Raw genomic sequence first — 12,580 nt, forward strand, 5'->3', positions numbered from 1 at the left:
CACTATTTGCAATCTGACATTCTCCCAGCTATTCTTCCATGGTTTATACATTTTCATATATCCCGTTTACTTTACTGTCCTTAATTCCATATATTCCGTTCAGATATCCACATCCCTCCTTTTATCATTCTTGTTTTTTGTTTCCTGCCAATAACATCTAATTGTAACATGAAATAAATCTGCAGAATTGCAAGGTCTCAGTTAATAGTCACACCACTAGATTGAAACATTTAGAGGCAATACTTGAGCTTTCAAGAAAAAACATCTCATATAGATTGACTAATGAGTGACTGAGTTAGACTGTCAATCCAATTGTATTTTGTTATCTGATTTCAAAACTGTAGAACTGTTGACGCTTTACGATGTAACTTCACCTATCCGTAGGGAGTGTGTACGCTCTATCCAGAGAGTATATCTTCTGTCTGATAGGTCTTACTGGCCGGTAATAAAGACTGCTTTGTTCAAAGCACAAGAGGTATTCGACTCAGTAATTTTACTGAACCAGATTGAGGTAAAAGAATCCATGAATTTACATTTGTAAATTACTTCAAAAAATACGTCATTGTTGTAAAGGGCTTTGGGATGTCCTGAGGTTGTGAAAGGCGTGAAAAAATGCAAGTTCATTCTTTCTTTGTTGCGGAGGCAGGTTTCAAAGTGCACCCTCCAGCTGCTGCGCGGTGGTGACATCACTACAGCAGCCGAGTGGAAAGGGAGACAGTTTGGCAAATCTGCAAACTGAGAAAATTGACATCTTTAAAGCAGTGTACATTAAAATTAAATCCAGCTAATATTTTCTATTATAAAACAGGGAATGGAATAGAGAGGTGGGTGGCAGTTCTGACCATCTTAAGCGTTGGCTCCCCATTATTAAAATTGACCACTGAGTTGTTGAAAACTGGCACTTTATTTTTTTTAGCCCATTAAAGTCTAGAAATGTTGAGAATTTGACATAATAAAGTCCTCTATCTTTGGTATGATTTTTAAGTGCTGAAATAAAAAATTTTACGTCTTCGTGAGTTATCTGATCAGGTGTTCCATCAAGTTGAACGGGGGCATTGCTCTAAATTACATGGGGCAGATTGACATCCCAGTGACTCTGTATATGATCTACACTATTGAAAGTTCACAAAAACACAGAACATGTATAATGGATGTTATGAACTTGGACTTGGGTCCTGAAATAATTCCGCACACTTCTGGGCAAAGGGCTTAAGCCATAGTTTATGCAGAAGAGGGAAGTTCTTTTACCTTTCATCTCTTGATTTCCTTCATGAAAGAGTTTGACATATCAAACACTCTTTTGGCATCAGTGTGGAAATTTAATCATATTCGGCATAAGCTCCTGCCTTTGAATAAAGGCTTGATTTTTTTTTTTAAAAGGAAAACTTTCATCCTTGCAGGATACATGGGTTGTACTCCTGGTCTCAGTCAAGGGACTTGGTGAGTTCCAGGGCTACAGAATTGAAACACCTGCCATGCTATCAGGCAAGAGGTTGGGATATTCTTTCATCCTTACTTGGAATTTTAACTGAAGCTTAATTCTTACATTTCTCACCTAGTCTGATAGTGGGGTGAAGGGAAATCCACAAAGTAGACATCAAAAAGACCAAAGATCTTTGAAAAACCTGCAATTTTTTGTGTCCATTGGATCAGAATACTTTATTTTCCACGTCCAATCAGCGCTCTTTGTGTTGGTTAATAGGTGCTTCATGGAATTGTATTGATGAATGGATTGTCTTGGTCCATTATCGAAACGGGGAGTGTAAAAATCCTCAAACTAAAGGGCATAATATTAAAGCATTAACCACTTTGATTAACTTTCGTTAGTTAGGGTTGCAAGAGATTTATGAAGAAATTGCAGAGAGCAGTAGCCACAATTTCAATGGTTATTAGTGCCTGAAACTGTTATCAAGAAAGAGCTGGACTTTGATCAGGAGTAGGCCATGTAGTTCCATAGGTCTGTTCTGCCATTCAATTAGATTGTGGCTGATCTGCATCTTGACTCCATTTAGCCACTGTTGCTCTATATCGCAAGACTCTTACCTAATAAAAATCTAACAGTCTCTGTTTTGATATTTTCAATTGACCTAGCTTCAGCAGCTTTTTGGGTTAAGAGTTTTCCAGATATCCACTACCATTTGTGTGAAGAAGCGCTTTCTGACACCATCCCTGAACGGCTTAGCTCCAGTTATGACCACTTGTTGACTAATTATTTTAATCCATTTCAGGAATTCTCAAGCGAGGTATATCACTTCCTAAAAGGCATTATTGTGTATCCAAAGAGTGATTAACGACAAAGAAAAGTAACTCTTTTTATTGTGAGATGCAGAAGACTTCATTTCTTGAATGAAAGTGCTTTTTTTGGTCAGCTAAGGGGTGTTTTACTACATCAAAGGCACTGTATAAATACAAGTTGTTGCTGTTTGGTGTGGAAACATATAGTGTTGAGTTCTTTTTAGTGGATCGAAGAAAAATTTCCTCTTTTTTTTTCCCTCCTAAGTTGGCCTAAGATTTTTTTCTCTTTGCTTTTTGCTTCTCTCAGCAGATTGTGTGATTTGGAGAGTAGGTTGATGATGCATGGTGGTTGCACCACGTCCCACTCCCAGATGGTCTTTTCCTATTCATTTTTTTTGTATGTTCATATGTCTCCAAATTGAGCTACTGGAAATTCTACACAGGTAGTTTTTCTTTGCTTATTTTCTCCCTTTCTGCGACCCCCCCCCGCCCCCCTCCAAGCATGTAACGGTGTACTGCAGGAACTTAATGAGCTAAAATCCCATAGTATACTAACCGACTACTCGTAAGCTTCAACAACAACAACTTGTATTTAGGTGCTTCACAGGAGTATTATGAGACAAAACATTTGACATCGAATCACATAAGGAAAAATTAGGGCAGGTGACCAAAAGCTTGGTCAAAGAGGGGCTAGATGGCCTACTCCTGTTCCTAATTCTTATGTTCTTATGTAAGAGGTATGTTTTAAGGAGTGTCTTGAAGGAGGATAGAGAGGCGGAGAGTTTTAGGCAGGGAATTCCAGAGCTTGGATCTAGGCAACAGCAGGCACGGCCACCAATGGTTGAGTGATTATAATCAAGGATGATCAAGAGGGCAGAATTAAAGGAGCGGAGACACCTCTTTGTGGGGGGGGGGGGGGGGAGAGTTTTGGAGCTGAAGGAGATTAGAAATTGGTGCGGCTATGGAGGGATTTGAAAAAAAGGATGAGAATGTTGAAGTCAAGGCATTGCTTAACTGGGAGCCAATCTAGATCAGTGAGCGGGATTTGATTGCAAGTTAGGGCACAGGCTGCCGAGTTTTGGATGACTTCAAGTTTAGGTAGGGTAGAATGCGGGAGGCCAGCCAAGAGTGCGCTGGAATAGTCAAGTATCGAGGTAACAAAGGCATGGATGAGGGTTTCAGCAGCACATCAGCTGAGGCGAGGGTGGAGACGGCTGGTCTTAGTCATGTTGCAGATATGTGGTCAGAATCTCATTTCAGGGTCAAAGGTTGTGAACAGTGTGGTTCAGCCTCACAGAAGTTGGGGAGAGGGATAGAATCAGTGGCTAAGGAACGGAGTTTGTGCCGGGGACCGAAAACAACGGCTTCAGCCTTCCCAACATTCAATTGGAGAAAATTTCTGTCTCCTGTTACTTGTTCAGCTAGGTCACCATTCCCATTCGGGTATTGGCTGGCAAGGGTATCTTGAGTGGAAAGAGTACTGTCTCTCCATGATTTGAATCTGAAGAGATAAAATAGTTGGTGAAGTAAGCTAGCTGGTCAATGTCAATCATCAACAGTGGCCTGGAGGACTGTGGATCTGCTTGGTTTCAGGTATCAGATTGCCTAGCTGTGACCGTAGTTTAACTTGGTTCTGAAATTCCTTCATCAGGCATGTCATTTTGGAACCTCAAAGGGAACTTGCTTTACCTCCCATCACCCTCCTCCACCCAGGAGACCTGTCATTAGGCAATCAACATGCATGGGTTTGTGCCCACATTTGGTGAACGGCACGTTACCAGCAGCCCCTTGCAAACAGGATGGTGAGCAGAAGAAATGCCATAGATGCTGAGAGGCCGTTTCCCCTAGCTGGAAAGTCTAGATCTAGGGGTCACCGTCTCAGCATAAGGGGTCAGCCATGAGATGAGGAGCAATTTCTTCACTCAGAGGGTTATGAATCTTTGGCATTCTTTGCCCCAAAGGACTGTGGATGCTCAGTTGTTGAGTACATTCAAGGCTGAGAGAGAGGTTTTTGGACACGAGAATCGAGGAAAAGATGGGAAAGTGGAGTTGAGGTAGAAGATCAGCCATGACCTTACTGAATTGTTGAATTGGTATGAAGAGTCATATGGCCTACTCCTGTTCCTGTCTCATGTTTTTGTGTAAAATGGGACTGACACACTAAACTTCTTGAAATGTTGTATTTTAGTAAATATTAATTGACGTGTACACAGAATGTACACAAAAACAGAATCTCTTAATTTTAACTAAAATAAAAGTTCATACTAGCTTGTTGCATATGGTCACTATATTTACAAAAAGAGATAATGGCATTGGAAAAAAAATTAAAGGAGGAAGGGTAGTGCTGGATTTTAAAGGGATGAACTATGAAGACTTGTTAAGAAAAACAAATGTCCAGGAAAATAAATATATTTTTAAACTGAAATATACTCATTGACTGGCTGGAGAGATGTTCTATGTGTTAAATAAGGAAAGGCAAATTATGAGACATAAATTAAAAAACTGCAGATATTATGAGCTAAGCATGTTTTTAGTAACTACGAATAGTTGACGTTTTGGAATAGTTTGTTAATAAGGCCATGAACACGAAGGGTGAATATCCTCTGCACTAGATGGAGCAAAATCAAACTCATTCTTATAAATATATTTATGTTTGACACTCTGTTGCAATGCCTTTTTTCATTTGGGGAAAAAAGGACAGGTACTTGTCTTAAATGGGACGAAAAGGACATGAATTTAGGAGATAATATGTGGCAAAGCTGAGAAACAGCAGCAGCTTTCATTCAAAATTAAGATGGTTTGATGGCAGTGTTTTATTTACTATTTGTTCACGGGATGTGGGCATCGCTGGCAAGGCCAGCATTTTTTGCCCATCCCTAATTGTCCCTTGAGAAGGTGGTGAGCCACCTTCTTGACAACTGAGTGGCTTGCTTGGCCATTTTGGAGAGCAGTTAAGGGTCAACCACATTGCTATGGGTGTGGAGTCACGTGTAGGCCAGACCAGGCAGGCTTCCTTACTTAAAGGACATTAGTGAACCAGATGGGTTATTACGACAATCCAGCAGCTTCAGGTTCACGTTACTGATTTTGTTCCAGATTTATTTAATTAACTGCTGCCAAGTGTGATTTGAACTTGTGTTTCCAGATCATTAGTCCAGGCCTCTGGATTGCGAGTCCAGTAGCATAACCACTATGCCACTAACCATTATAAGAACATAAGAAATAGGAGCAGGCGTAGGCCATACGGCCCCCTCGAGCCTGCTCCGCCATTTAATACAATCATGGCTGATCCGACCATGGACTCGGGTCCACTTCCCTGCCCGCTCTCCATAACCCCTTATTCCCTCATCGTTTAAGAAACTGTCTTTCTGTCTTAAATTTATTCAATGTCCCAGCTTTCACAGCTCTCTGAGGCAGTGAATTCCACAGATCCACAACCCTCAGAAGAAATTTCTCCTCATCTGAGTTATAAATTGGCGGCCCCTTATTCTAAGATTATGCCCCCGAGTTCTAGTCTCCCCTGTCAGTAGAAACATCCTCTCTGCATCCACCTTGTCAAGCCCCCTCATTATCTTCGAAGATCACCTCTCATTCTTATGTTTTCCATTGAGCAGCGGCCCAATCTACTCAACCTTTCCTCATAAGTCAAACCCCTCATCTCTGGAATCAACCTTGTGAACCTTCTGAACTGCCTACAATGCGTATATCCTTTCATAAAAATGGAAACCAAAACTGCACGCAGTTTTGTGGCCTCACCAATACCCTGTATAACTGTAGCAAGACTTCTCTGCTTTTATACTCCTCCCCTTTGAAGGGTTCGGATAAGATAAATAGGTTACTGAGTCAGTAACTAACGGACATAAAATTAAGCTAATCAGTTTGAAATAAAAAAAGTACAGGGAGAAATTAGGAATTGTTTTCTTTTTACATAGTGGTTGTTGGGAGATGGAATGACCTACCAGAAACAGTGTTTGAAGCAGAATCCATAATGCTCTTTAAAAGGGAAGTGATTAACTGCTAGAAGGAGGAAACACTGAAAGCATAAGAGGAGAGAGTGGAACTAAATAGAAAGATCTTTGAGAGGTGCACAGGCGCAATGGATTGAGCAGCCTCCTGTGCTGTAAAATTCTGATACCCATGCTTTAGTGCCTGTACTGTAGAAACACAGAAAATAGGTGCAGGAGCAGGCCATTCGGCCCTTCGAGCCTGCACCGCCATTCAGTATGATCATGGCTGATCATTCAAACTCAATACCCCACCCCAGCCTTCTCTCCATACCCCCTAATCCCTTTAGCCATAAGGGACATAACTCCCTTTTGAATATGTCCAACTAACTGGACTCAACAACTTTCTATGGCAGAGAATTCCACAGATTCACAACTCTAGGTGAAAAAGTTTTTTCTCATCTCGGTCCTATCCTTAGACTGTGTCCCCTGGTTCTGGACTTCTCCAACATCGGGAACATTCTTCCTGCATCTAACCTGTCCAGTCCCGTCAGAATTTTATACGTTTCTAAGAGATCCCCCCTCGTTCTTCTAAGTGAGTATAAGCCTAGTCGATCCAGTCTTTCCTCATATGGCAGTCCTGCCCTTCCGGGAATCAGTCTGGTGAACCTTCGCTGCACTCCCTCAATAGCAAGCATCTCCTTCCTCAGATTAGGAGATCAAAACTGCACACAATATTCAAGGTGTGGTCTCGCCAAGGTCCTGTACAACTGCAGCAAAACCTCCCTATACTCAAATCCCCTCGCTATGAAGGTCAGCATGCCATTTGCTTTCTTGCCTGCTGTACCTGCATGCCTACCTTCAATGACTGATGTATCATGATACCCAGGTCTCGTTACATCTCCCCTTTTACTAATCTGTCACCATTCAGATAATCGACCTTCCTGTTTTTGCCACCAAAGTCGATAACCTCACATTTATCCACATTATACTTCAACTGCCATGCATTTGCCCACTCACAGAACCTGTCCAAGTCACCCTGCAGCCTCTTAGCATCCTCTTCGCAGCTCACACTGCCACCCAGCTTATTGTCATCTACAAACTTGGGGATATTGCATTCAATTCCTTTGTCTAAATCATTAATGTATATTGTAAATAGCTGGGGTCCCAGCACTGAACCCTGCGGCACTCCACTAGTCACTGCCTGCCATTCTGAAAAGGACCTGTTTATTCCCACTCTTTGCTTCCTGTTTGCCAACCATTTCTCTATCCGCATCAACACATTACCCCCAATACCATGTGCTTTAATTTTGCACACTAGTCTCTTGTGTGGGACCTTATCAAAAGTCTTTTGAGAGTCCAAATACACCACATCTACTGGTTCTCTCTTATCTACTCTACTAGAATTTTTTGAAGATATAACTAGAAGATTTGTCGAGCATGATTTCCCTTTCATAAATCCATGCTGACTTGGACCGATCCTGTCTCTGCTTTCCAAATGCGCTGCTATTACATCTTTAATAATTGATTCCAACATTTTCCCGACCACCGATGTCAGGCTAACCGGTCTATAGTTCCCTGTTTTCTCTCCCTCCTTTTTTTAAAAAGTGGGGTTACATTATCTACCCTCCAATCCATAGAAACTGATCCAGAGTCCAATGAATGTTGGAAAGTGACCACCAATGCATCTACTATTTCTAGGGCCACTTCCTTAAGTACTCTGGGATGCAGACTATCGGGCCCTGGGGATTTATTGGCCTTCAGTCCCTTCAATTTCCCTCACACCATTTCCTGACTAATAAGGATTTCCCTCAGTTCCCCCTTCTCGCTAGACCCTCGGTCCCCTAGTATTTTCGGGAGGTTATTCATGTCTTCCTTCGTGAAGACAGAACCAAAGTATTTGTTCAGTTGGTCTGCCATTTTCTTGTTCCCCATTATGAACTCACCTGATTCTGACTGCAAGGAACCTACATTAGTCTTCATTCATCTTTTTCTCTTCACATATCTATAGAAGCTTTTGCAGTCAGTTTTATGTTCCCTGCAAGCTTACTCTCATACTCTATTTTCCTCCTCCTAATTAAACCCTTTGTCCTCCTCTGCTGAATTGTAAATTTCTCCCAGTCCTCAGGTTTGCTACTTTTTCTGGCCAATTTATATGCCTCTTCCTTGGATTTAACACTTTCCCTAATTTCCCTTGTTAGCCACGGTTGAGCCACCTTCCCTTTTTTATTTTTGCGCCACACAGGGATGTACAATTGTTGTAGTTTATCTATGTGATCTTTAAATGTCTGCCATTGTCTATCCACTGTCAACTCTTTAAGTATCATTCGCCAGTCTATCCAAGCCAATTACACTCAGTCCCTTCTTCCAAGGCGTTAATATAGATTGTAACGTTGCCAAGTTTGCTGACGATGGGAGGAAAAGCAATGTGTGAGGAGGACACAAAATCTGCAAAAGGACATAGACAGGCTAAGCAAAAATTTTGCAGATGGAGTATATAATGTTGGAAAGTGTGAGGTCATGCACTTTGGCAGAAAAAAAAAATCAAAGAGCAAGTTATTATTTAAATGGAGAAAGATTGCAAAGTGCTGCAGTACAGCGGGACCTGGGGGTACTTATGCATGAAACACAAAAAGATAGTATGCAAGTTCAGCAAGCAAGTGATCAGGAAGGCCAATGGTATCTTGCCTTAATTGCAAAGGGTATGGAGTATAAAGGCAGGGAAGTTTTGCTACAGCTATACAAGGTATTGGTGAGGCCACATCTGGAATACTGCGTGCAGTTTTGGTTTCCATATTTACGAAAGGATATACTTGCTTTGGAGGCAGTTCAGAGAAGGTTCACTAGGTTGATTCTGGGAATGAGGGGGCTGACTTATGAGGAAAGGTTGAGTAGGTTGGGTCTCTACTCATTGGAATTCAGAAAAATGAGAGGTGATCTTATCAAAACGTATAAGATTATGAGGGGGCTTGACATGGTGGATGCAGAGAGGATGTTTCCATTGATGGGGGAAGACTAGAACTCGAGGGCATGATTTTAGACTAGGGCCGCCCATTTAAAGCAGAGATGAGGAGGAATTTTTTCTCAGAGGGTTGTAACTCTGTGGAATTTTCTGCCTCAGAGAGCTGTGGAAGCTTGGACATTAAGAAATTGTCTATTTCTGTCAAATTTATTCAAACGATAAGAGGATATGGCATTATGGGGAGTGGGCGGGGAAGTGGAGCTGAGTCCATGATCAGATCAGCTGTGATTTTATTGAATGGCGGAGCAGGCTCGAGGGGCCGTATGGCCTACTCCTGTTCCTATTTCTTATGTTCTTATTATGTTCTTGGGTACTGTGGTGACATAAGAGAGTAACTGTCTAGTTTCAATTTGTTAGTTTCTTTTAAGAAATAAATTTAACACATTGAATCAAAATGATTTTTTTAAAAAAAGAATATGCCCATTTTTTTCTCTCCAGTGTGTACACCGGTTGGTCTCTCCAGAATGTTCACAGTCATGGGACAGTTGCTGGTAAAGCCTACAGTAAGTAATGAAAACTTTCACTGCGGTATACAGATCTGCTTTTATATGCTTCTGGTAAACAGAAGGTGTTGCATATGTAAACTGGTTATGTATACACCAGACATGTTAGGTGTTAATTTTTTGTTACAAGACTATGTGCAAAGCAATAGTTGGTACCGCAACCATGTTCCTCTGGCCTCAGGAAGGATACCAAGCTTGAATGCTCCAGTTATGTTACTTACTGTGCTTTAGTCAGAACCACAAACAAGATGGGCAAGGGAGCATCAAAATTTAGAAGGGGCTCATGTTGAGTGTGTAATCCATGAAATATTCCTGTATATGGACAATATAGCTGATACTTTGTCAAGTCATGAACCTATGCAGAATTTTTTTTTTAAACTGGTGTCTCTTTTAGCAATCTTGGCCAGGAGCACTGCTCCTTTTGCGTTGGTTTTCAGCAAACTTATTGATTGGTGGTAATTGCATGGTGATCGGCTTGTTCTATATATGATAGGTGGTATATCAGTGGCAGGGGCGGATTGGGAACGTAAAACGGCCCTGGAAAATGTTCTGAAAGCAGCCCACGTTGCCTATCTGAGAGTAGTCTTCTAACCTCATTTTCAGTAACTCTGTTCCTACTTATTCAGATATTATGATCACTGTAGACAGGCAGTCTCTTCAAGCCGGATGAATTGAAAGACCTACGAATAAGGCATGGTGAATTATGTTTTAACACGCAGCCCTTGCCTAAACAGATATTCAAAGTGAAAATCACCCTTTACATGGTGAAAATTCATGGTGAAAAGAACTGCTTATCACTGATTTGCATTCAGCACTCTGAATAGTCTTTCAGCCAGTATTAACTTAATGGGTGCTGTGATCAAAAAACAGGCATTTTGAAAGACTAGTACCTGCTGCCGTACTGTGGCACTTGCTGCAAAAATGCTCTTTACTGTAATATTCCACATTATTTATGCAGTACTTTTTAAAAACTAGATCTTTTTTCTGGTCAGCGTGCCTTTTAAACATGACGGTCAAGTTGGATAAGTGAATGGTTGTCTCTAAACTTGCACAATAAGTGAAAAATAAAGTTGTAACACCAAACTTGTATCATATAAACTTAAAAGGAATGTACAGCATAAAACATTTCTTTAACCATCTAAATTTTGATTTTGCTTTTTTTGATGCTTTTATCTTGTTTTCGGCTGTTTTTATTTTGTTTTTGATTTATCATTTTGACAGGTATATTTTGTCTTTTGATATTTTATCTGATTGCCAATTGACTTTATTTTGCTTTTTAAAATTTTGATTGGTTTATTGTGTGTATGATGGGTTTTATTTTGATTGGTTTATTTTGTATATGAAGTTTTAATTTGGTTGATTTAAAACATTGAAACTTGCATGTAGCTCCACTGGCCCACTGGGAATTTTCCCAACGACCCAATCTGCACCTGATCAGTGGAATTCACTTTTTTTTAAACTGCCAAAACCACAGACAAAACCAATCAAATCCCAGTTTTCAGCATCAATGACAGCTCTCCATTTTATCCAACCTCTCCCAGCCACGCGTCAGCATCTATACCACCTGCCATTCACACTTCGACCTCCCACTCTCACTCCTGGCTCTTGTTCACCAAAATCCCTCTGTAGCATGGCGTTTCTTGATCTGTTTTGGGCCTTGCAATCCACTTGCTTCCTTAATCTCTTCCTGCTGGCTCCAGAACTTCCTTAGCCATACCAATGTGCAAGTTTGGTGACCATGGTTATTTGTACCATTTTCCAGGCTGGCCCCCTCTGCCTCACTCCAGGTCCACTGGACTTTAGCCTCATTCCTTTGCTTCTCCCTACTGTTGAGCCTCTGACTTTCTTGGTACACGAGTGCTGCTGCTGCTCCAGATTATCCTCAGTTCTGGCCTGTTGCTTGCTGTTTGACCTGCTTCCATCTTGCCCTCCATGTCATTCCTACCCTTTGTATGATAACCTCATTCGTATGCCCTCCCATCTGTCTAGTTCTGTCTTCTACACCCTACCAGAGTCCTCTTTTGACAGTAAGGGGCAATAGTTGACCTACAAAGGTCTGCTGGGTGACAAAGAATGGGAAATAAACTTTCACGTAATGTTGTTCAGCCTTTGTTTAGTTTAACACTGTCAAATGTGCAGCTGACAAGTGTTTAAAAGGTAGTATATTTTATTGAAGTTGAAGCAGGGGCTATAAGTTCATTCAAAAGGGAATTAGATAGTTGCTTGGAAAAGTGGACTATTAAAAGGTAAGCAAAGCAAGCAAGAAAATGACATTAGGCTATGTAGCTCATTTGAAGATAAACATGGGTAGATCCTAATTTATATTCTCCTTGCTACAACATTGCTTCAATTCTATTATTAAAAGTACAAATGATTAAAAATGAAGATATCCCTCATTAAGTCTAGACATTTTATATTTTAATGTGGAAATACACTTATTTATAGGTATCCATAGCTCTTTCTTAGCTGGATCTTCATTGGCTTGTGCTGAGGTTTTATGAAAAAGAGAAGGGGAGATGTACAGGGAGAAACAGTGACATTTGGTAGACAGACAGACAGAAAGATTGGGACGCCTAGAAAAGAGAAACATAACTCAGCCAAAGATTCTTGCAGATATTATAAAAAAGACCCGAGAAAGACTCTAGCATCTTTGCCCAAATGTAAAAGCATTTGCTTCCTATAATACACTGGAAATTTTTAAAATATTACATGTTTCACCTATTATGATGTTTTTCTCTAATTTTACAAACTTGAGCACGGGGTTCAGCTGGTAGATCAGATACAGCAATAGCTGATGCTTCAGCTTATTCACACTGTCATACTTAAGTTTCTACTATTTTAACAACATAATTTAACTAGAAAATTTATTGATAATG

The 12,580-nt window shown here is 40.7% G+C and overlaps 1 protein-coding gene across 3 annotated transcripts in view; it reads left to right on the forward strand.

Annotated features, from left to right (window-relative positions):
* Positions 1-12,580, forward strand: part of lmbr1 (limb development membrane protein 1) — a 245,541-nt gene that overhangs the window by 108,264 nt on the left and 124,697 nt on the right. For all 3 annotated transcript variants that reach the window (XM_070881637.1, XM_070881639.1, XM_070881638.1), the window contains one exon: positions 9,640-9,704. In XM_070881637.1, the coding sequence (XP_070737738.1) occupies positions 9,640-9,704 (65 nt within the window). The remainder of the gene's footprint in view (positions 1-9,639; positions 9,705-12,580) is intronic.

This window comes from Pristiophorus japonicus, chromosome 5 (genome assembly GCF_044704955.1).
Source record: "Pristiophorus japonicus isolate sPriJap1 chromosome 5, sPriJap1.hap1, whole genome shotgun sequence".
In the NCBI taxonomy this organism is placed as follows: domain Eukaryota; kingdom Metazoa; phylum Chordata; class Chondrichthyes; family Pristiophoridae; genus Pristiophorus; species Pristiophorus japonicus.